Source organism: Pelodiscus sinensis, chromosome 2 (assembly GCF_049634645.1).
Source record: "Pelodiscus sinensis isolate JC-2024 chromosome 2, ASM4963464v1, whole genome shotgun sequence".
NCBI classification, from domain to species: Eukaryota; Metazoa; Chordata; order Testudines; family Trionychidae; genus Pelodiscus; species Pelodiscus sinensis.
Window position 1 is genome coordinate 118668651 of NC_134712.1, and position 25344 is coordinate 118693994.

The 25344-nt window shown below is 44.7% G+C and overlaps 1 protein-coding gene across 7 annotated transcripts in view; it reads right to left on the bottom strand.

Annotated features, from left to right (window-relative positions):
* Positions 1-25344, bottom strand: part of RELCH (RAB11 binding and LisH domain, coiled-coil and HEAT repeat containing) — a 120790-nt gene that overhangs the window by 34959 nt on the left and 60487 nt on the right. For 4 of the 7 annotated variants that reach the window (XR_012901714.1, XM_075921383.1, XM_075921382.1 and 1 more), the window contains exons 12-21: positions 24158-24248; positions 22876-22947; positions 19613-19657; positions 18619-18759; positions 16254-16418; positions 15431-15578; positions 14242-14398; positions 13594-13717; positions 11617-11665; positions 10171-10250 (exon numbers count right to left, since the gene is read on the bottom strand). Coding sequence is in view for 6 of the 7 variants with exons in the window: in XM_075921383.1 (XP_075777498.1) it covers positions 10171-10250; positions 11617-11665; positions 13594-13717; positions 14242-14398; positions 15431-15578; positions 16254-16418; positions 18619-18759; positions 19613-19657; positions 22876-22947; positions 24158-24248 (1072 nt within the window). In the remaining variant the exon portion in view is untranslated. The remainder of the gene's footprint in view (positions 1-10170; positions 10251-11616; positions 11666-13593; positions 13718-14241; positions 14399-15430; positions 15579-16253; positions 16419-18618; positions 18760-19612; positions 19658-22875; positions 22948-24157; positions 24249-25344) is intronic. The other 3 variants (XM_075921386.1, XM_075921385.1, XM_075921384.1) reach the window with 2 other exon arrangements.

Below are 25344 nucleotides of genomic sequence, written 5' to 3' on the forward strand. Positions count from 1 at the left end.
GGTTATGCTGTGAAGTCACTTGAAAATTTAAATTTGAAGGCAAGGACAACACAGAATGGATAAAGTAAAATTTTAATTGACTAATATCCCTTACCTTTAACTATTTATTTATTCATTCTAATATTCATAACCAAAGTAAAACCATTATTTTAACAAACTCAATGAAACAATTTAAACAATATCCAACTATTTTTCATAGTTTCTGAATTTTTTTGTCTATTTACCCATATCCCTTTCAAAATACATGCAATAAATGTCTTTCCTTCAGTCTCTACATGCATGCACAGATTAATTTTTAACTTGAAACAGTTCCGACTAAGACTTGCTCTTTAATTGCCTTTTCATTAACAAAAAGCTAAATTAATATGCTTTGGATTAAGCAATATTAAGTGTTCTAATTAGGTATCAAGAATATCTTACCTTCTGGCCATAAGCATGTACTAATCAGTATACATCTTTCATTACATACAACTCCCCATATTTAGACCCTCACCCCATTACTGAGGATGCAAAGCCAAGCTCTGAAAAGCTGGGAAAGACCAGAATTATGTTTTTTTTAATTTGCCTCCCAAATACAGAGCTTTGTACAGATACAAAATTTGTATCTGCATCCACATTAGTATCCATAAAAATGAATCGTGGATATCTGTATTGATCTGTGGATTTGAAAAAATGTACAGGGTTCTACATGCAAAATCTGTATCCACAGACACACAAATAAGTTGTGGTTATTCCACATTCACATCCACAGATGCGGATACCTGCAGATCTAAAGTGGATATCTGTAGATTTTCACGGCTCTACCCATATACATTCTGATACAGCGCATCAGAGAATTTTTGTTGGATGATCAAATAATGAGCAGCTATTCAATATTTTGTTTTCTTCTCACTATTCCATTTATGGTGCCAACCTTGCCCTGAAGACAGAATTATTAATTTGCTTGTGGACTTTTCATGGTGCTCAGTCCTGTAGTACCCAAATGTTGACCATCTGTCTTTCCCTTGTGGGGAGCTGATGAAGAAGAGGTTACTTACCTCGTAACTGTAGTTCTTCGAGATGTGTTGCTCATGTCCATTCTGATTAGGTGTACACGCGCCACGTGCATGGATTCCGGAGCTTTTTTCCCTTAGCAGTATCCATAGGGCCAACAGGGAGCCCCCTGGAGTGGCGCCGGTATACCGGTGCATATATACCCCTGCTGGCCCTCCCACCCCTCATTTCCTTCTTGCCGGCTCCTTCCGAGACGGGGAGGTGGGTGGGATGCAGAATGGACATGAGCAACACATCTCGAAGAACTACAGTTACGAGGTAAGTAACCTCTTCTTCTTCTTCGAGTGCTTGCTCATGTCCATTCTGATTAGGTGAGTCCCTAGCCGTGTCCCCCCTCTGGAGGCGGGGTTGGTAGGTGACTAAGTATTATCTTGTTATTCTGCAGAACACAGAACTGCCGTCCTGACAGCAGCATCCTCCCTGGCCAGCTGCGTGATTGCATAATGCTCTGCAAAGGTGTGCACTGATAACCAGGTTGCTGCCCTGCAGATCTCCAAGATCGGCACGCAAGCCAGAAACGCCGCCGACGTCGCCTGGGCTCTAGTGGAATGTGCAGTTATGCGCAGCGGTGGTCTACCCTCGCCCTTGTAGCACAGTCGAATGCAGGAAGTAATCCACGAGGATATATGCTGCGTCGAGACTGGCTGACCATACATCCTTTCCGCCACTGAAATAAACAATTGATTTGACTTACGAAACTCTCGTGTCCTATCTATATAAAAAGCCAACGCCCTCCTAACGTCCAGGCAGTGCAGAGCCTGTTCCCTGGGCGACGCGTGTGGCTTGAGGTAAAACACTGGCAGGTAAATATCCTGGGACATGTGGGAGTGTGAGACCACCTTGGGAAGAAACCCCGGGTGTGGACGCAACCTCACCTTGTCTTTAAAAAACACCGTGTAAGGTGGTTCTGAGGTGAGAGCCTTAAGCTCAGACACCCGCCTGGCCGAGGTAATGGCCACAAGGAAAGCTACCTTATAAGACAGATGTGTCAGGGAGCATGAAGCTAGGGGCTCGAACGGGGGCTTCATAAGGGCAGTCAGGACCAGGTTAAGGTCCCACGCCGGTACCGTAGGCCTCTCATATGGCATCAACCTGTCGACTCCCTTTAGAAACCTTTTAACCAAGGGGTTGGCAAAGATAAACCTTTGCCCCCCCCCCGACGTGGAAGGCCGCTATGGCCGCCAGGTACACCCTTAGGGAGGCTGTGGCCAGGCCCTGTTTCCGCAGGTGGAGAAGGAACTCCAGGGCAGTCGGAACCGCCCCTTCACCTGGAGCGAGCGTCCTGCCCTCCAGCCAGGAAGTAAACTTCTTCCACATAGCCTCGTAAAGAGCTCTAGTGGACGGCTTTCTACTTTCTAAGAGGACCTCCTGGACTGCTCTAGAGCAGGCTCGCTCTGTCACTAAGAGCCACTGAGGAGCCACGCTGCTAGGTAGAGAGATGGAAGGCTCGGGTGGAGTGCCACCCCGGCCTCACAGCTCTGAGTGATTAGATCTGGCACTAGGGGTAGCCTGAGTGGGCCCTCCACAGTCAGATCCAGCAAAGTGGTGAACCAGTACTGTCGAGGCCATACTGGCGCTATCAGGATGGCCCGAGCCCTGAACCTCTGCACTCTGAGGAGTGTGTCGTGGATCAGAGGGAATGGGGGGGAAGGCATAGAGTAGGCCCCTGGGCCTGCAGCGCATCTCCCCAAGAGCCCTGACCGTGCCCCATGTACGAACAGAACTCCCCGCACTTGGCGTTGCTCAGGGTTGCGAACAGGTCCAGGCGGGGAAACCCCCACCTCTGGAAGACCTCGTGAAGTACATCCCCCCTTAGCACCCACTCGTGCGCCTGGATTGAACGGCTGAGCCTGTCCGCTAGCCCGTTCCTGGTTCCTGGGAGGTGAGACGCCTCCAGGAAAATGCTGTGGGCTATACACAGTTCCCATAGATCTAGGGCTTCCCGGCACAGGGGAGAGGAACCCGCCCCACCCTGTTTGTTGATATAGAACATGGCCGTAGTGTTGTCTGTCAGCACCGCCACCACTCTGTTCTGTAAGTGGGGAAGGAACGCCCTGCAGGCCAACCTGACCGCCCGCAGCTCCTTGATATTTATATGGAGGTGAGCCTCCTCCTGTTGACCACGTACCTTGTGTCCTGAGGTTGCCCAGGTGAGCGCCCCATCCCAAGCGTCCGTGACCAGCTGCACAGACGGGGACGGCTTGGTGAATCGGACCCCCGCACACACCGTGCTCGCGTCCTTCCACCAGTCCAGCGAGCGCAGAATGTCCTGAGGGATAGTTACCACCGCATCCAGCGGCGACCTCAAGGGGTTGTGCGCTACCTTGAGCCACCCCTGCAACGGGCACGTGCGTAGCCTGGCGTGTTGGACCACGTAAGTGCCCGCCGCCATGTGGCCTAGCAGCCTCATGCAGGTCCTCGCCGTCGTAGTCGGGAACTCCTGCAGCCCCACTACCAGCGATTGAATGGTCGAAAATCTGTCTTTCGGTAGGGACGCCTTGCCTACAGGCGAGTCCAGATGGGCCCCCACAAAGTCTATGACTTGCGTGGGCTCTAGCAGTGATTTGGCCTCGTTTATGAGGAGGCCGAGACCCTCGAATGGAGCCCTGGCCCTCGAGACATGGTCCAGTACTTGTTCTCAAGACTTGCCCTTTATGAGCCAGTCGTCCAGGTATGGGAACACTTGGACCCTGTGCCGCCTCAGGAATGCGGCTACCACCGTCATAAATTTGGTAAAAACTCTCGGGGCTGTACACAGTCCAAAGGGGAGGACCGTAAACTGGAAGTGGTCCTGTCCCACCGTGAACCGGAGGAATTTTCTGTGACTTGGAAAAATTGAAATGTGGAAGTACTTTAAATCGAGAGCAGCATACCAGTCCCCCTTTCTGAGCGATGGGATGATGCAGGCTAGCGTCACCATCCTGAACTTTGTCTTCCTTATAAAGGTGTTCAGGTTTCGGAGGTCTAGTATGGGACGCATACCCCCTTTTGCCTTGGGTACTAGGAAGTAGCGGGAGTAGAAACCCTTTCCCCTTACGTCTGGAGGCACCCTTTCTATGGCCCCTAGCATCAACAGGTTGGACACCTCCTGCCGAAGGAGTGTCTCGTGAGAGGGGTCCCTGAAAAGGGACGAGGTTGGGGGATGGGAGGCAGGGTAGGAAAGGAAGGGGATAGTATATCCCTGCTTCACCAGGTCTAGGACCCAACGGTCCGACGTGATCTTTAACCATCCCTGGTAAAATAGGGAAAGATGGTCCCCAAAGGGCGGACAGATAGGCGCTACTGGTACTCTGCTCTCTGGCGTACCTTCAAAATGAGGGCTTAGTTTGGTGACCGGGAGACGGCCCTGAGCTTCTCTCAGAGTCTGACCGAGGGCCCCTACGCCTGCCTCTGAAGAGGTCAGGGCGGCTATTGTTGCGGCCTCTCCTGCAACCCCTGTCGTTGTTCTGCCCCCTTCTAGGGTAGGGTCTAGCCTGGAAAGAGTGCCTCTGAGGTGCTGGGGTATGTATCCCTAGCGACTTCAGGGTTGCCCTTGAGTCCTTCAGACTATGCAGCTTGGAATCAGTCTGCTCTGAAAACAAGGCCGGCCCCTCAAAGGGCAGGTCCTGGATAGTGGTCTGCACCTCGGGTGGGATGCCAGACACCTGCAGCCAGGCACTACGCCTCATCACCACCCCTGTGGCCATGGTGCGGGCTGCCGAATCGGCTGCGTCCAAGGCCGCCTGGAGAGAGGTACGCGCCACTGCTTGCCCCTCTTCCGTCAAGGCCCTGAATTCCTGGCGGGATTCGGGAGGAAGCTGGCTGGCAAATTTCTGCATCGATGCCCATGTGTTAAAAGCATAACGCCTCAGCATCAGTTGCTGGTTAGCTATACGTAGCTGGAGGTCCCCCGTGGCATAGGCCTTCCGGCCAAGCAGGTCCAATCTCCTTTGCCTTCGGGGTGGGGCCTGGAGGCCCTTGGCACTCCTTTTGCCCAGCGGCCTGAACCACTATGGATCCCGGAGCTGGGTGGGTAAAAAGATACTCATGCCCCTCCTGGGGTACATAGCATCTTCTCTCGACCCCTTCTGGGTCGGTGCAATAGAGGCCGGCATCTGCCACAGGGTTTTAGACGGCTTGTCCACCATTTTATTCAGTGGGAGCGCCACTCGACCAGGGCCTGCTGCCGCTATGATGTCCACCATCGGATCTAAGTCCTCGTGAACCTCCTTGTGCTGGACCGCAAGATTGACTGCCAGCCTTCGGAGCAACTCCTGGTGCGCCCTGGAGTCCATAGACGGGGGCTGAGGTGCGGGGTCGGCCAGGGCCTCGTCTGGTGAGGACGACAAGAAGTCCCTTGAGGGGATTGCCTCCTCGGTCATCTGTGCCCCTGGTTCCCCCTAGCCAATAACCGGGGGTCTCGGCCCTGACGCCATGGGCGAGCCACCTCCAGGCAGGGGGGCTGTCAAGGGGGTGGCAGATGGGGTGCTACTTCTTCGAGATGACCCCGCTGCCGGCCCCGTAGGGGGAGGCCCCTGGGCCTGATGGTATGCCCAGGGCGTCCAGAAAGCCCACTGGGGTTGCCCCTGCGACTGCTGCTGGACCATAGGCTCCCGGTGAGATGATCTGACCGACGAGCGGGGCCACGACCTATATGAGGGCCCGGTCGAAGCCACTGACTCAGCCTCCGACTCCGAAGAGTACTCTGATGCTGACCAGGGAGGGGCCGATGAAGCCTGCACCCTACGTTGTTCTGCCATGGCCGATGGCTTGCCCCTGTGCACCACACGCGGTGCCGGTGGTGGCATGAGTGGAGGCCTTTGCTGCAGCGGTACCGCGCCCGGATGCATCTGATAGGCCGGTGCGTACCCCTCCGGTGCCGTCACGTGCATCGGTGCCGCGCTCTGCTGCTGTGCTCCCAAGGAGTAAGCAGGGATCGGTGCCGGGAGAGGCATCAGCGTCGGTGCCGTGCGGGGCGCCTGTTGCGGCACCGCAGGTGGCGCGTAGTACGGTGCGGGGCCCTGCACCGCCCAGGGAGCCGTCTGCGGCACCGGACCCTGCGCCGTCGGCGTTGCGAGCCCACACGCTCCCGGAGTCGCTGCTGGTGCCGTCGGGAGTGGGCCCGGGGTCGGTGCCGGTGTTCGTTCCGGCTCCGGTGCCGGTGTTCTCCCCGGCACCGGGGGAAACTGCTGCTGCTGGGCCGAGGCCTGCCCTTCGCCCAGAGGGTCCCACGACCTGGCCCTGTCCTGCTGGGGGGCACTTGAGGCCGGCGCCGGCGCGGTCCGCTCCTGCGGCACCGGGCCCTCCCCTTCATCCACAGCCATGTGAATGAGGTCTCGGGCCGCCTCAAAAGTTTCTGGGGTGTAGGGCCGACGGACCTCTCCTAGCCCCACGGGCTGTCCAGGGCTCTCGCCCTTGTCCAGGCTGTGCCTCTTTCTAGAGGACTTAGAAGAAAGGTACCCCTCCTTAGGGCGCACCTTCTGGGTACTCCTCTCTGCCGAGCGTCCCCTCGAGCTCTTGGAGGCCCTCGGCACCGGTGACGGCGATCTGCGCCTCGGTGCCCTGCTGTCCGACGGTGCCGCCGTCCGTGCGCTGCAGGCAGAGTGAGGCCACTCCTCGCCCTGAGGCTGCAGTGCCGAATCCATTAGCAGGAGTTTCAGCCGGAAATCCCTCTCCTCCTTAGTCCTGGGCTTAAAGCTCTTACAGATAGAGCAGCTTTCAGCTCGATGTGCCTCGCCCAGACACGTTAGGCAGTCAGAATGAGGATCTCCGCAGGGCATAGGCTTGGAGCAGGAGGCACAGGGTTTGAAGCCCTGGGGCCTTGGCATGCCCTCCCCTCGCGGGAGGGTTCCACTGCTCCCTTATCTAAATAACTATTTACAATACTTAACAACTACTTAACTAGATAAGAAACTACAACTGCAAACTATAATACAACGGATAAGAGATAAGCTGCTAAGAGATAGGCAATAGCCTGAAGCACTGCTCCAGCTACCGTCACGTCACGGGCGGTAAGAAGGAACTGAGGGGTGGGAGGGCCAGCAGGGGTATATATGCACCGGTATACCGGCGCCACTCCAGGGGGCTCCCTGCTGGCCCTATGGATACTGCTAAGGGAAAAAAGCTCCGGAATCCGTGCACGCGGCGCGCGTACACCTAATCAGAATGGACAGGAGCAAGCACTCGAAGAAGAACAAAGACTAATGTCACAAGTTTCCACTAATTTTGGTGCCCAACTCAAACACCTAGGACCTGTTTTTTTTTTTTTTTAAAAGAGTAGAGTACTTAGCATTATACAATACTTAATATATTCAAAGAACAGTTTTTACTGATTTCAGTGGCAGTGCTCAGTACTTCTGCAAATAAATTTCACTACCCATTCCTCTGGGTCTCAAAACAACCATCCAGCAAGTGGGAAACAAAATTAGCGGCCACCCGTGAAGAGTTAAAAAGTTGCCTAGCATCAATAAAAGCAAAGAAGCTTCTACTTTGCATGTGCAAATTGAGATGTTTCAAAGGATTATTACTTGGCCAAATTTTGAGACAGAGGGCAAAAAGGCACATCCTTGAAAGGCTACTCCACTCCAAAGCTCCGATGCTAGGGCTTTTCAAATGAAATGTCACCTGATTTTTTTTTTTTTAATATGGGCAAAACAACTAGATTGAACCTCCCCTGTCTGGCACCAAGGAATTTGCTAGACTAGGCTGCACTCCTGGCTCCTGTGAGGCTGTGCTCTGCAGCTGCTCTGCCACTTCCCCTGAGTGCCCCTCATCCCTGGTCCTCTCCCTCTCTAAGCTTGAATGCCACAAATCAGCTATCTGGGGAGCTCTGGAAGGGTGGGGTAGGAATTCCTGAGCACAGGGCCTAGCTTCTCACTGAGTGCTCCAGCCCTGGTGCACCCATGAATGCCAGATCACAGATGTTCTTGGACAAGGAAAGTTTAAAGACCCAACCTGTACTTTCATTCTTGCAAACGTTTTGGTTGAAATTTAAATGAAGAAGTCTGAGGCAGACAGACATTCTAAATGAGAAATATAAGCGCAAACAGCTAATAGTTCATAGTTATACGCAACTGAAAACAGAGTCTTATAATGGGAATTTCTGGACAACTTTAATAATATACGGTGTTACCAACTCCACCTATATAATGTTTCTGAAAACTATACCTTAAATATTTGGAACTACTCCGATTTTTACCAGCAGCAACACACCAAAGCAACTAAATAATTCGTCAAGTATTTGGATAATAGAAGTCTGATAATTTGAATCAGTTTGCTGACTTTTTGCATTAACTTGATAGACAGCAAGCCTATTTTGACTAGACTGAAGATAGAACTAGCCTACTCTCAACATTCTAAAATAAAAAAAAATACCAAGAAATCCACAAGAATGGTATTTGTTAGCATAAGCATAACAGTGCTATATAATATTAAAGTTAAGCACCGTCCTAATAAATGTACGTTTGCCTTGTGATCCCAGGTTTTGGTGGACAAAAGTTACTTTTTTCACCTCAACACTGTAAAAGAACATTACGGCAAAGTTTTTATGCTGCAAAGGTTTTAAATTTGGATTTTACAACTTTTCCCTAACATGGGAGAAACTCAGTGAAAAATGAGACAGTCATCCAATAATCAATAAATAGAAAAGTGACCCACAATAATGAAAAAAATGCACAAGTTATGATAAACCAAAGATGCCACTGGAGCAGATCTCATTCACTTTGTTGCAAATTCACAAAAAAAGAAAAAACGCCTACTGTAGTCTTTAAAGGTAATCTGTAAAGGTTTGCTTATTATGTATAAATAAAATTTGAAAGGGGTTCTCTCTCTCTGAAGAATATCTGTACTTATTTCAACCTTAATTATTTCAAATATGGTCCTCAGTTTTCTAGAGTCCTTTTAATGAATGACTCATATGTTTTAGGAGAGTTTCTTAGTCATTAGAATGATGGGATGTAATCCTTAAGGGTACATCTTTCGACAGAGGGATGTAAATTAGACACTTCAAAATTGCAAATGAAGCCGGTATTTGAATTTCCCATGATTTATTTGCATAATCATGCCATGGTGCTCTTTTGAAAAAATGCTATTTCGAAAACAGAAGCCTTTTTCAAAAGATCCTGTAAACCTCAAAGGTTTACAGGATCTTTTGAAAAAGGCTTCTATTTTAGAAAGAATCTTGTCTAGACTGCGGTTTCACTTTCGAAATAGCGCTTTTTTGAAAGAGTGCCATGAAACGATTATGCAAATAAAATATGAGAAATTCAAATCCCGGCTTCATTTGCAATTTCAAAGTGTCTAATTTACATCCCTCTGTTAAAAGACACACCCAAAGAGACATCTTTTGGCTCAAATACTTTAGTTAAAGAAAGGCCAACAAAATACCCAGAAGATTTCTAGTTTATTTGAAGGGGAAAAATAAGTCAAAATTTTACTACCTCACATGGTATCTGTCAAATCTAGACATCCAAGCCTCTTCTACACTTGAAAAATTTACAATCCCTCCTTCCCATGGCTTTATCCACTGATTTAGCTGACTCAATATTTGTATAAGTGGAAACCTAGTGTGGGGGGAAAATATCGCTCTCAATTCAATTTGTTTTTACAACTGTTTTGACCATACCTGATTTCAGAACTGACTAAATGACTCTATATAATGTCCATTTGAAAGTCTTGTGTATGTTAGAGCTTTCAATGCCAACATTAGTTCATCAGAACTGTGATGACAGACTAGCATTTGTTATGGGAAAATTTCCCCACTGCAGACATGGCCACAATCACCTAAAAGTTTTCAAGGATAGAAAAAAATCCACATTTTGAAGGTTAAAAGAAAAATACCCTTATTTTGAAAATAAAATCTTTCAATTCTTTTATACATCATAAAGCTGAGTAAGGCTAAAACATTAAAATGTGTTTATCGTCAAACAAAAATAGGATGGCTATCCAATTATAAATCAATCTTTATCCAGAGATTAAAGATTATTGGGTTTTTGCTGTTTATATCAGAAATCATCTTAGACACTTATCATGGTAACCTGTTCACCCTCTTTTACAGTCTGAAGTTTGAATGTAAACTAAAGAGCTGTAGAGTGAGTGCTACATTTTAATACCGATATGTTTTTTAAAAGTCATTCTTACCTGAATATAACATGTAAGGACTCCTGTTGCATAGATGGGAACTGTGGCTTTCGTTAGTACCCCATTCCCTGCTGTGGAATCTAAAGTCATTGATATATCGGAAAAATTTAAAAACAAAACTCCTTGTCTTACAATTAATTATTTTTGAACAATTAATTATTTTTGAGCAATATTACAAAATTTCACCTCTAAGAGTGATTCACTAAGTTTACATGTTCAGCATTTTGACAGGGTACAGAGAGTACTACTACATTTGAGATCTATGTTAACTAAACATTCTAAGCTTGACAGATGAAGAACAATGGAGAAATACAGTTCCTACGCCAAGGAATTCACTAAAAATTCCTCCTGGTGCTCATGCCAGTTCAGCATCACCATTGCAATCCTTAGTGCAGATGGCTATCTTGTCCTAGCAGACATTTTCAATAATGTACCTATATAATTAGGCACATCTAATCAAAATAGTGCTGAAAACAGCTGCTAGAATCAAGGAGTCATCTACATTAGGTAACTCAAGAGTGGTACTGCTAAACTGGTATTTGTAGTTGAGACATTTGGGTATGTAGTTCAGTAGCAGCATTAACAATTAACAATTAGTTCAGTAGCGGCATTAACAATTTATTTTAAAGTGCACAAGAATGTTCGAACAGGTCAAAATGTATTTTATAGTTCTGGCTACAGACTCATATCAAGATGTTAAAAAACAGGTGTCTAAAATTATGCTTAAATCCTTATTTAGTAACCTACATAAGTGACCTAATTTTCAAAAGCACTAAGCTAGTTTCCTTTTGCCTTTCAATTACAATAGATAGTATTATAAAATATTTTCATTTAAAAACATAATTAAGGCAGCCTTGACAATTTAAAATGAATTCTATTTTCAAACAAACTTCTGATTAGACTGTTTTAATGTTAATCACTTTGCGTAAGTCTAGACTACATGCCTTTGTCGCCAGAGGCATGTAGATTAGGCTACCAGGCATAGGAAAATGAAGCGGCTATTTAAATAATCGCCGCTTCATTTAAATTTACATGGCTGCCGCGCTGAGCCGACAAACAGCTAATCAGCTGTTTGTTGGCTCAGCGCGGTCGTCTGGACGCGCGGGTGTCGACATCAAAGGCATCCTCATTCCAGGAGGCATACCTGGGTGGTTGACAAATGCCTTTGATGTCGACACCCGCGCATCCAGACTACCGCGCTGAGCCGACAAATAGCTGGTCAGCTGTTTGTAGGCTCAGCGCGGCAGCTATGTAAATTTAAATGAAACGGCGATATTTAAATCGCCGCTTCATTTTCCTATGCCTGGTAGCCTCATCTACATGCCTCTGGCGACAGAGGCATGTAGTCTAGACGTATCCTGTCACAGATAAATTCCAGAAGCAAGTAATTTCCAGTTTTAGGTTTAGGCTAAGGTTGATTTTTATTAATTTACTCATGCTACTCACCAATGTTTTCTTCAGATAGTCTCAAGATTTCTTGGAATTGTGGTTTTACCTAAGGAATGGATAAAATTTATGAAAATCTGTAACAGGTGTTATTTATATATAAAAGAGATAAAGGCCATATAAACAAAAATTTGAGAGACTAAAAATTTCCCCAAGTTTTATCAAAACTCAAGGGAAGTGTGAGCTCATGTACCCAAGTCTTATACTGAGTACCTGATACCTAATGAGGGGGGAAAACACCTTCAATCATTGACTCATAAGGCTGAAGACACTCGGCAATGTGGAGACACTCCGCAAGCTCTATTCGATCTGCACATTATCTCAAAAAATTATGCTTCCTGCAGAAATGGTGGCAAGCGGAGGGGGGAAGAAAGGGGAGAGAAAGGATTCAGGTTTTACAACCCACTACATGCATATACTGGCTCATTTCCCTGAAACTTCTCCAATTTTTTCCCCCAGCTTGTGATGACAGCTTCCAAAAGGCTTTACATTTAGGACTCATGTCCAAAAGTGATTTTAGAAACTAGAATTAGACTTGTCTATGGAGATACTTGTTATGGCTCCACAATACTTGTGTCAGTCTTTGCAAATGCTTCTTTAAAAGATAGAAATAAATTCAGCGCAAACATTTACTATAAAATATTTTCAAAGACTATTTTTTCAGCTGATCTTTGCATCTCTAAAAATGTTACTGAAATAACACTCAAAATAATCTTCTGAAATATTCTTTGTTGATGTACAATGGCCTTTCATTCCTTAAACACACCGATCAAAGAGAATACTTATTTTAAAATCAACCATCAAATAACAAATGAAGGAAGGACATGTAGATATATGTGAATAAGTTTTGGCACTAAGATGTACTGAATAACACACTACAATAAAGGATTGAAATTAGGCCGGAGTCTGCAGCCCAATGTGTCCACCAACCAAGAGAAATTAAAGAGTAAATGGGCTCTTCCCTATGGAAGTCTGAAATATCCACCTATAGCACGGACAGAGAGATATCATGAAAGGTCTGAGCACCAAATGGACTCCAAGATGAGAGGAGAGAAAGAAGAGATTGTGGCCAAGAGAAGCTTTAAGACATGCAAATGAAAATGTGTCAAGTGATTTTTGACCCTGGAATGACATATTATAACCCATGTGTGACGGGGTGCCGAGACCCCGCACTGAGCCCAGGGGGGCGAGCGCCTTATTGATGCTGCTGGGGAGCGCCTACTGGCCGTGCGCCAGATGCTCCTGGGCCGTGGCGTGGCTGGGGAACGCCGGGGTGGCCGCCGGAAGGGGGAGGGGTGGATCACCCAGCACGCCAGCGTTTAGAGCGGGACTTACGCCGATGATGTAGGAGGGACGCCTGGCCGGCGTTCGGGGGTGGCAGGAGCTTCAAAACCCGTCTGGGCAGCGAAGAGGGGGCAGGTCAGGCGAGGGGGAGCGGACCCGCCAGAAGGGGGGTTGGCGCCCGGAGCCGCCTCGCAGGAGAGACCAGAGGGTGCCGGTAAGGCTCATCACGGAGGGGGGAGTAGCAAACAGGGGACGAGGGACTAGGAGGAGAAAGGAAGTAGCCCAGAGCAGGGTGGTGAACCAAGCCCGTGGGTTGGCGCGTTTAGGGTCGCAACCCTGTCAGCCGGACTAGGACTGCGTGGCAGTCTGAGTCCTTAGGGTCCTGGGCTGGGGCCCGCAAGTGAGGGCGGGCTCTGACCCCCCTTTCTCCTCCATCTTGGGCGGAGACCAAACTTGGCGAAATATATGGACAAGTGACTAAAGTTGTCAGCCAAAAAGGGCTGAGCAGCCCGGCTTCAGAGGGCCCGACGTCCCAAGACTGGGTAAAGGGAGGGAAGGACCGGGGACGACGGACCCACCCCCTGGGGCGCGGTCACACCATATCTCATGTATTCACATAATGTAAATATGATACTGTTTATTAAGTATTCCTATATTTAACTGACCTAAGCGGATACAGAAGAACTCTATTACCTTAGTGTTTGTGAAAATTTTCCCGAATGTCCTGCAGAGCCGCCAGAAAAACCTGGAGAATTCATGGACACAGGCAGTTGAGGCAACATTGATTTTGCCAACTATTTCTATAAGCTGTGGTAACCTAAAAGAGAAAAAGTAGCAGCTCATTAAAAGTTACTCTGCATGTTTCTTCTCTGTGATTTCACTTTACCCCACAAACTGATTTAACTTTGCACAGCACTGACATTTCTGATCACTGTCATTTCAAATCCCAATAATACAACAACATTAACACTCTTTAATTCGCTTAGCTTGGGGGTGGTGGAATACTATCCCATCAGGAACATCTGGCACTTGAAATTTCAAATACCCCCCCCGCCTTTTATTGTGCATTACCATAGTCTGTAAGGGTCTTAAAATGCAAGAATACTTAGTTCCATAATGCACAGAGAAAAATTTTAATTTTTAGGTACAAACAATATTCATCTAACAACACATTAAAGACTTGTTTTTCCCTGAGCAAATCAGAAAGAATGGAATGCTAGGATTTTTAGTATGTGAAGTAAATGTAAATGATAGTTAGATATTGAAAAGAACTTTTTCACACAACTGTTTAGAAGCCACAACATTTTTGTATCACAAGGAATGAAAGCCAGGTACACTCACAGTTGATTGACAACCCATAGCAAAGTCTCCCAGCCTGTGGTACCCTCAAGTTCCAATTGATAATCGTAAAGCTGCAGCAGCACAGCTAGCTGCTCACGGCTTCCAATGATAGTAGCCACATCCTGAAGAGGTGACACAGGCCGAGGGAACCTAGTCACTGTAAAGGCAGAAGATATAACCATATGTTAAAAAAGAGCAAATGATAATCTTGATGTAATGTTAATAAAAATAATAATTATTAATTTGAACTTCTACAGCATGTTCCATCTAAGGCTAAGTGCTTAAAGAAAATAAATAAGTCAAATCTAAGTCTTAAAAGTCAGTGGGGATTTTCCAGACAGGGAAGGTGGTTGAAAGGTATGAGATATAGGAAGAGAGACCAGGAGGTTCTCCAAAGATCTCATAGCAAGTTTACGGAGAAACAAGAAATAGAAAACTGGCTCTCTTTATTCCCAGTACTATGCATAAAATCACAAGACTATTCCCTTTTTAATATGAAAAGATGAATAGAATGATTTGTTTTTGATCATTAAATGTTTGATGCCCAAATTCATCAATATACAAAACAAAATACGGCAAACAAGGAGAATTCTGGAGACAAGCCTATGACTAAGACAATAGTTTTAACATAATGGTTATAAACATTAACATTTTTATACTGAATCCTAAACATGTATATAAGTGTACCCTGAAAAAAAGTTTATGCCCAAATACATCTGTTGGTCTTTAAGGAGTCTCAGGACTCCTCATTGTTTTTGCAGATACAGACTAACATGACTACCCATCTAGACTTCATAGGCTAGTCCTGGGAGCTATTGATGTGGTTACATTAAGGGAAATTCAAACACCTCCAGAGATGTACTACTTATGTAAATTTGTAGCGACACAACATGAAAAAGTGGGAGATTTAAAAAAAAAAAAAAATTCCCTGGGTTTGGAAACCTAAAACCACAATGGTAAACACAATGTTACATAAAGCTACAAAGTTTACATTACAATTTACACAGTTTATGTCTACATAAGAAGCATACACACTCACACATTCCAACTAAAATAGTTTTATCTGTCCCTACAGAGTTTCTAGCTCCCTTCCCCTGCTATATATTTAATATCAATTGATGATGATTTACCAGTTTACCTTTGCTTGGATTCTAGAAAAAGTGTTCATAGTATTTAATGAACTAAGTACCTTCTATTGGTGGCACTTCACCTTGGAGTTTAGCTTTGCTAGTAAAAGGTGCATTCTGTAGTACCAGTGAAAACAGTGATGGAATCAAGGACTGCAAAGCGGAAAGATACATGTGTAGCTTATGTTCATCCAGCCCATGCTCTCCTTCCTGAAATAAAAGTATAAGACCTTTTAAGTGTGTTCATATTTTTTGCTAGTTTAATGGGCACACAATTATCTGTCCCCTATCACCACAGTATCTTAGTCTCTCTAAAGGATGTTCAACAGAAATACTCCTTGAACACTTCTATACCTGCAGGAGCAAAAGAGCAAGACTCATTACGTCACAATATTTGTGTGTGCAGCTACCTGCTAGTGTTAGAAAAAATAATATAATTAAGTGTTGTGTTTAGTTCTGAACAGCGATTAGGTTCCACAGTCATTCTTATATTCCGAAGGATTAAGATTCATATTTAAGGTACAGTATCTATAAGAAAGTTGCATCCCTAAATTCACAAAACTACTCATCAATAAGAGAATTCAAAAATACATAATCTGCACTCCTGAGGCAAGGAGTGCTTCCAGTTTTGCTATTTATTTCTTGACAATGTTTTTATTTTAGTATTATCCATTTTGATTACTTCAAATCATTTAACTTATTGTTTCATACCATTTCCACTAAATTTAAGAGCAAAAGCTATGGAATCCCACACAAATATCTCCTAAAGAATTCTCCCCACAAATCACAGAAATTAATTTTTTTTAAAGTTATATGAAAATTAAGTGTGCTTATCAGAGAAAACTATAGACAAAGAAAACTCAGATGTATGAACGGAATACCTACCCTGAGTAACTTTTCAATCTTATTAAGCAGCGTGGGTATAAGATGCGTCTGTAAATTGCCCAGTTCTGTAGTCCATGCAGCATAGGCGGGTAAAAATACCTGATGTGTTGCACTAACAACTCGTTCCGAGGGATCTCCCAAAGCTGAAAGCAGCAGTTCAAAACCCTGGCAGAACACAGTAAAACACATATCAGGAATGCTGCACATATATCATTGTTTTCCAAATGTATATTACAGAAATAGCATATAGAGCCAGCAGTGTGGAAATTTGCATTTAGAAAGGTTAGATAAGTGTAATTTTAAAATTATTAAACTTTTATATAAAGTACCTGTCACTATAGTATATGGATGACCTAAAAAAACCTGACCTATTAGTGAGGCTCAAACAAGTAATTTTCTTCCCTCCTTTAGTTTACTCTTAAAAAGTAGGGACTATACGCTAAATTTCCAAATACTGGCAGCTGGAAAATGTTATGTTATGAAAATATTCTGTTACTATTTTATATATATATATATATCTATGCGAGTTTGTCTCTGTGTCTATGGAAATGCATCTCAAAACTATACAGAAAAGAGATAATCACCAGGCAGGTGAAAGGGGCTGGTGGGGGTGGGGGTGGGGGTGGGGCTGGGGCAGAGGGGAAGTGCCTCCACTCCTTTCAGGACTGCTTCAGTCCCATGCCTCTCCCTCACAGGGAAGTGGGGGCTTAATTTCCCACCTGAATCGGATTCGTATGGGCACATTGCTTGCTGTTCCCTTTGCCAGGAAGCAGTTTGCTGCATTTCTCACTCTGGGTAGGGTCCACTGGATCCAGGGGTGGGCCGATCCAGGGGCCAGACCAACTTGGATCAGCCCACCCCTCCCTGGCTGGATCCACTGGAGCTGCAACAGCCCTGGAGAGGTGCTTCTCAACTAGACCCAAAATGCTGCAGTTTGAAAGGGCTGGGGCAGACCTCACTCCCCGTAGGGCAGCCTGCATACTGAACCAGTCATTCCCAACCCCACCCCAGAGCAATGATTCCAATTAAACATGTACATTTTCATTTTATTTTTCCAAAACACAAAAATTGAGTTAAGGACCCAAGCAAGAACAGGTAAGTCTTCTAGTATAGTATAAATACAGGTAGAACCTCCCAAAACTGGGACTCCTTCATCCAGCAACATCCATGGTCCAGCAGGACCATCGGTGATCCTGGACCAGGGAGTTCTGGCTGGGAGCCCCAACAGCAAGAGAACTAGTGGCTTGGAGCCCAGCTGGGCTGGGGCGGGGACCACCACTGGAGCCCCAATAGCATAGCAGGGGCTGCGGCAGCCCCAGTGACAGGACCAGGGATGTGGCAGTCACAGTAGCGGGGCTGGGGCCGGTGCAGGAGCCACAGCAGCCCCGATAGCAGGGTCAAGCCTGCAGATGCGGCAGCTGCAGCAGCACTGATAGCGAGGCTGGGGCCAGGGCAGTCCAGGCTACTGGGGCCACAGCAGCATGGCAGTCCGGGGGAGGGGAAAATGGGGGAGCGGCGGGGGCCGGCAGCAGGAAGGAAAGGTAGTCTGGGGAGCTAGTAGCAGGGAACCTCCTCTAGTCCGGCAAATTCCCTCGTTCAGGACTGGTCGGGTCCCAAGGGTGCTAGACCAGAGAGAAGTCCAACTTGTACTAGCCTATATATTTTCTGTACACACTGTGCTATACATTTTCAACCTTCTCTAGGTCAATTAGGGCATGTCTACACAGCAGGGCTAAAGCCAAAATAAGCTACTCAAGTTGAGCTACGTCAATTGTGTAGTTTAAGTCAAAATAGCTTATTTTTGTTTTCGGCATGGTCTACCACAGCAGGAAGTCTGAGCAAGAGCACTTTTCCTCCAACTTCCCTTACTCCTCATAAAATGAGGGTTACAGGAATTGGAATAAGAAGTCCCCCAGTTCGATATTACTTTGACATTATGTCGAAATGACTGCTTGAAGTGCAGATGCGGACTCTGTTACTTCAGAATAACATCAGTTATTTCAAAATAACACTGCTGTGTAGACGTACCCTTAGATGCCACAAAAAAGGATTATATCTGCAAACGATAAAACAGTTGAATTAGAACTTTGATGCATTATATTTAGGCACAAATTTACACAGTAAGTATTGGGGCTGAGTAACTACTCTTTGTTGTGAAAAATAAATGGCAAGCTGGAGAAAAATATGATGCCCATCCCCGAGGAACTACGGATAGCTGGGAACTTAGCTTTTCCTCCTTTTAGTAACAGAGACTAAAAATGAGTAATTTACATGAAAAAAATATTATATTCAAAAGTGTCTGGAGTATGGTTGCATAGTAATATATATTGTATAACTGTATATGGACTTTAGCCCTGAATGATACCTGTTGATATTTGTCTGGATCATCAATATATCCCATTATGATACCCAGGCTTTTGATCACAGCTTCTCGTACCAGATCTGCCTTATCTTCCATTAGCATCTGTTGCAGCATGGAAAGCACCAATGAACTACGAATCTCTTTCTAAATATGAAGAGAAAGACATATCTGCTAAATGTGTAAATTGGGTAAATAGTTACTTTGCACTTAGATAGCAACATCCAAACATTGTATTTTATTCTCAGAATACTCTTGTGGTTAAGTACTATTCTCATTTATACCAGGAGAATGATGCACATTATCAGCAATTTTCACAAATCCCACTATAAAGTCTATGTGCATCTAGGCATAGAACCCAAAGTCCCCTAATTCCCCACTAGAATAATCAACTGCAAAAGCATACAGTAACTTCTTGCTGACTTATCTGATGACATATCTAAACACACACACACACACACACACACACAAATCTATCTCATATGCTGGAATGCAATGGTTGTCAATATTTAATTAAATTCTTTTCCTTTACCATGCTGATCTGATTATAGCAATTTTGGCTACAGAAGAATTTCAGCATCTGAACTACACTATATCATGGCTAGGCAGTTAGATTTTAACCTAAAAAAAGGTCAGCATGGAAAAAGTATTTGCCAACAGTTACAACATAACAGCATCTGAGACAGAATAATTCTTCCATTCATATTGAATTCAAACACTTACTTTCTTGGTATTTCTACTATGATCACTATGGTATCTGAACAGATTACAAAAACTGGTTACAATAGTAAAACTAGTATTTCCCTCTAATGGTTGGAATCAACTGATAACAAGTCTTAATTCAGAAGAGTCTATATTTAGAAAACCACTTAAACATTTGCTTATGACCTAGTGAAAATACATCAAAGACACCAATTTTCCATTTTGTCCTGAAATGAGAATTTTGTTTACTTCATTTATCAGAGTAGGTATGGAAGGGGAGGTAAAATGGATTGCATACCCCGAACTCAGCTTCCAACACCCATTTGGCTGACGTGATTCTCCCCTATGTGGGCAGAAAGTAAAAGATTGTTGGCAGAAAGTACACAGAATATAGATGCAGCTTGGTTTTGCAGTGCATTATCAGCCTGTCAAAACTGATGATTAAAAGCTAAGTGCTCAGTAGCAGACGTAGAGGAAGCAGACGGTTCTCTTTCTCTGGAACCTTTTCTTCCTTGGCAGTTCATAACATCTCTGGAATTCTGAGAATGATGTGGGACGAGATTATTTGTGTCATTTGGGATCCAAATGGTGTGTAAATCCAAAGGGATCTTAATGTGGTTCTGGAATTGTTAAGAGTATGCAAGCACTCATCAGGAGATTCAGCAAACAGGTTTAGCCCATCAAAGAGACGATCCTCAGCTGTGTTTTGGACCTGCCTTGGGAATCCAAACAATTGGGACCAAAATGCCCTCTCCTGTAGAGATAAATCAAGTGGCAGCATTGGCTAAACCCAGCAAGACCTATAACAATGTTCTAACAGCTGAACCTTGTTAATCAGAACCTGAAACTGCTCATGCTAACCAGCCAGCAGATGATCAATAAACATAGTGAATTTGGCATAATTTGAATGACTGTACTTCACCACAGGAGCTCGATAGGTGGCAATCAAACTCAAGAGTCAAAAAGAGTACGTCTATCTGTCAAATATATCAAGCCGTTTTGGGGCTTTATTATATGATGTGACCTTTCTATGGTGTAGCCTGCCCATGCAACTAAGAAAATCGGTGCTAGATGGGTGAACAAAAATTCAGAACATAATATTTGCATACTGATGGTATCATCACAGGGGTCTACCAGATGGATTTGGCAGGCTCCAATAGGGACTCATTAATAGGCAGGGCAACTTGAGTAGAGAGTCAACTGAAGAATATCCAGGAACTTATGCTGCAATTTCCTGACCCCTTTTAAAAAGGGATCCGTAGAGCAATTCATCAGACCCTTCCAGAAGTTAAAGTCATCAGCCATGGACACTGACAGAGGAATAAACCACCTAATCTTGAGAAGATGAAGAAATATTTGAGGACTTGCCTCTAACTGCACTGGCCTCCAGCTCCTGCTGCTATTGTGCCTGAGGCAATGGAGGAGGGACATTTGGAGTATCCCCACATCAAAGATTAGGAGCAAGAGAAAACAGCTGTCAATATGCAACCAGATCTCAGTATCGCCACATGGAGTCTAAAAAGTGTTGGGGTGGTATCACTGGTAAAGCCCAGTGAATACAAAATTTGTATCTGCATCCGCATCTGTATCTACAAAAATGAGTCATGGATAGCTGCATTAACATCCACAGATGTGGAAACCTGTGGAATTGCAGGACTCTAATCACTCGTGCTCAAACTAGGTTGGGGGAACATGTACCTGTATGATGTAACTTATCACTTTTCAAAAATGTCAAGAAGGAGTTTCTTATCTAAAGAGAAGGGGCATCTTGGACTGAGATATTTGAGCTAGAGAATAACTCCTTATTAAGGGAGGGAGTCCAAGCACTGACTGAAGGTGGTGGAGAATAAAGCAATAAGGGGAAAGGTATCACCTTGGAGACTATGCTTACCTTGGTACAGGTTGCATCTCTAAAATCCGGGATTCTCTGGTCTGACATGACATTAGATGTTCCAGAGAGTGTGCTGCACGGGGGTGAGGGCCAGGGTGTTGGCATGTAGCTCAGCTGGGTGTGTGTGTGGGGGGGGGGGGGGGGGGGGGGCAGGAAAGCTGGTGGGGAGGGACTGGCGGAGTGGGGAGGGGATGGCAGCAGGGGCCTGAAATGACCTCCCTTGGTCTGGAAAAATCCCTCATCCAGGATCAGTCAGATCCGGATGGCACTGGACCAGGGTGGTCCAATCTGTACTGATCATCTTTCATAATCCATTAACAAGGGAGACTCCAACTCCTCCAAAACAATACGTTCCCGGAGATTTTGAACTCCTGTGGTACCAGATAGTATACCTAGTACTGAGGGAATATGTTTATTTGGAAAGTCCCTTCTATGTAGTCAGTACCAATGAGGATGCCTAGAGAGGCACAAAGACTGTTTGAGAAGAGTGGTATCTGTCTAGTACCTATGCAGGTTTACAGGTCACATCTGATACAGTCAATACTGAAGGAGTTGTGGGTACTATTCTCTTACTGCAGTGCCCTGCTTCTGTGATGCCAAAGGTCTTGGTACCGAGGCATGATTGTTGCCCTTATTCTCAGAGGAGCCTGAAGCTCTGGGCATTGTGTTGGTAGTAACAGCATATGGTACTTCAGTTTATCCAGAGTTGGGAAGAGGTCTTTGTGGCAGTCCTCCTTTGTAGGAACCTAGGTGGGTGGGTGGGTGAGGGTGTCGGTGTGTGTCCCCCCCCCTTTCTTTGGGTCTTCATGGATTTGCCTCAAGACGACGTGAGTGAACCCAATGAAGTCAAGGGTGCACTGTGTTCACTCAGAGCCTGATATCTTCTGATCTAAATCTGAAGCCAACTGGAGGAAATTCTCCATCATGAAGAATCTTGATTTAATAATTCTACCTTCTCCCACCTTTAATAGCATAGCAAATGGAACACTTTTGCAGGATAAAATGTTTCTAAACAATAGATACAATGGGAATGTATGACACTGATCCAGATGGCCTCTCAGCAAGAGACACTCCAAGAGAGCTTTTGGTTATTTGATTGGATAAGATCTCCCGCAAAAGGGGAATGGGACAAAAGAAATGCCCCTCCTTCCCAAACAAGCAGATACATACATGGGCCAATGGGTACTACCACTAAAAATCTCCAATTAAAGGTGGGAGGTGAGTACACTTGAAGCAAAGCGCCTATAATGGAGCACTTTTATATGCAAATGAGAATACATAATGTTACAACAAACATCAATGCCTCAAGGTATTTCCCCCCCCCTTTGAATGTGAAAGTGGGAAGTGATAGGGTAACAGCCCAAGCCACTTGTTCAGGGGTGGCCAAATGGCAGCTAGTGAGACACATGTGGCTCTTTTACAGAGAAAGTGAAACTTGGAGAGCTTCCTCCACCCTCCCATACTCTGCTTATCGGTCTGGGGCAGGGGGAAGAAGTTAGGACTCCTGGCCTGCACAAGGATAGTGGGGCTTGAAGCTTCCATGGTTTGGGGTTCAGCAGGAGCAGGGCTGAAGCCCCAACCCTGGCAAGAATGCCTCATAACTCAAACTTAGGAAGATTTTTTTCCTCTTACTTTCTAACAAAATGTTAGCAGTAAATACAAATACTTACAGGAAGGTAAGGTGCTAGAGCTCCGCAGGACTCTGCCACTAGTAATCGTCTCTCTGGGTATTTGTGATTGATCTGGTGAAGAGAAATAGAACGTTTATGTGGCTCATCAAGATTTTGTCTGTGAGGATCCTCCACTTAAATCACCCATGAGTTTACGGCACACAATCTCAGATTTTTTTTGAATAGCAGTTTCCACAGGGCCTGGGGAATATCAGCAGTATCAGACAAGTACTGATTGTAGTACCACTCTCAAGCCTGATAGCTGATTTATCAGCTAAATCCAAGGCTTCATGTTTAATATGGGTCAGTGGGTTACTCCACATTGTCACCTCACAGATTTCTGATACTGGTAGATTTCAGAAGCAGGTGGAAAATGTTACTTGTGTTCTGGTGCAATAGACCTTGAAGTTCACTGGGAAAAGCACTATAGCCACCAGGTAAGACAGTAAGATATCTTTTTGTGTGTGTGCTTGTAAAGAAATTCTTAGAGTGCCTAGCTATGACTAGAAAGAGAAAGGATAACAGTAACATTATGAGTGTGTTAGTCTTGTTGATGTAATGAAGCAAAAGTTCTGGATATATTTAGCATGAACAGTTTCTTCTTTTCTAGGGCAGAGGGCAGCTCTGGGAAGAATACAGGCACATTAATTGACTGATTTAGATAAAACTTCAAGAGTCTTGGGAACGAATGTTATGCAAGGTCTCAGCGTTACCTTATTCTATTGAATGTCATATGCTGGGGATCAGCCTCAAGAGCCTGAAAGCTCAATCACTCTCCTGGGCAAAATTATAGCCACTAGTAAGACAGTCTTCAGAGTAAGGGGTTGTAAGGTACGTTCTATGAGAGGCTCAACTGGAGCTAGAGATGTTAGATATTGTGTATTTCAGTAATCGTGTAGCTGCAACAATTTTTAGTGGTTACATGGTTACTGAAGTGCTCCCTGGGGGTGGGGCTGGCAGCAGTGAACTCCTGGCCTCACTCCTGGGGAGCCCACTGCTTCTGGCAGTCCAAAATTTAGGAACACCCAGAGAACGAGGCTGCTTTCCTGATTATCTTGGATAACAGTCACTCATGGACCTATCCTCCATGAACTTATGTAATTATTTTTTGAACCCAGTTATAATTTAGGCCTTCATAACACTCTTGGCAATAAGATCTGCAGAATGACTCTACATTATGTGAGTAGTTCCTTGTTTTAAATCTGCATAAAAAGCAGGTTTAAAGCAAATCCTTAATAAACTGCTGAAGTTTTCCTTTTGTAAGCATGAAATACTCAATTACCTGTTCCCAACATTGTGGTAAGAGCTCAGCTTCTACACGCGTTGGTCCAACATGTCGAGCAAATGCCACACAACCAGTCAATATCATCTGTCTGAAAAAGAGATCAAAATCTTTAACCCTGTTTACACTGTAGATATTTTCCTACAATAAACATTTTATGCCTCCATTATTTGGGTGTTTTTTTTGTTTTTTTTTAATAAAGAAAAGCAGATACAGTAGGATTATTTAGAGATAACTGTTCTTAGTCTCAGAGGAGTAGCTGTGTTAGTCTGTAACTGTAAAAACAACACACAGTCCTGTGGCACCTTAGAGACTAAAAAACATATATATAGTATCATGAGCTTTTGTGGGCAAAACCCACTTCTTCAGATGACAGGATCTTGAATGGCTATTTTAAGATATACATTTTCAATAATTAAACCCCCTTGCTGCACATTAGTTTAATACTACTCTATTAGAATATCAGTGCATTAGTGAAAAAAGGCACTACTATATAAAGACATTTTTTGCCTTCAATGCACGATGAACCTTAATAGCAGACAATGCAATTGTTTTGTCTAATTTTGAGAGAAAGTTAATATTTTAGGGCATGTCTAAACCACATTCCTCTGTCAAAAGAAGAGTGTAAATGACCCCAATTGAAAATGCAAATGAAGCGCGGATTTACAAATCTTGTGCTTCATTTGTATAACCACGCGAGAGCGCTTTTTCAAAAAAGAAACCACAGCCTAGACGGGGGGAGTTTGAAAAAACCCTCAGGAGTATGGGTTCTTTCGAAAAAGGGTCTTCCCCCCCCCCCCAAAAGAACCCCATCAAGTCTGCAGTTTCTTTTTTGAAAAACCCTTTTTCGAAAAAGCGCTCTTGCGTGATTATGCAAATGAAGCATGATATTTGTCAATCCGTGCTTGATTTGATCTTCGATTGGGCTCATTTACATTCCTCTCTCGACAGAGCAATGTAGTTTAGACATAGCCCTACTGTTCTGATATGTCAGACCATGCATGAAGTCTGACAAAGAAAAACTGTTCATAACTAAAGTATTAATAACTTTTGAAAATGGTATTTTGAAATGGTCAGCTCAAATAAAATAAGGAATCTAGTTCCTATGACAGAAAATTGGTCTCATGAGCTTTTAAAAGAATGATCCTATTATCTATCAGAAAGATCTGAAATCTTTAGAAGTACTC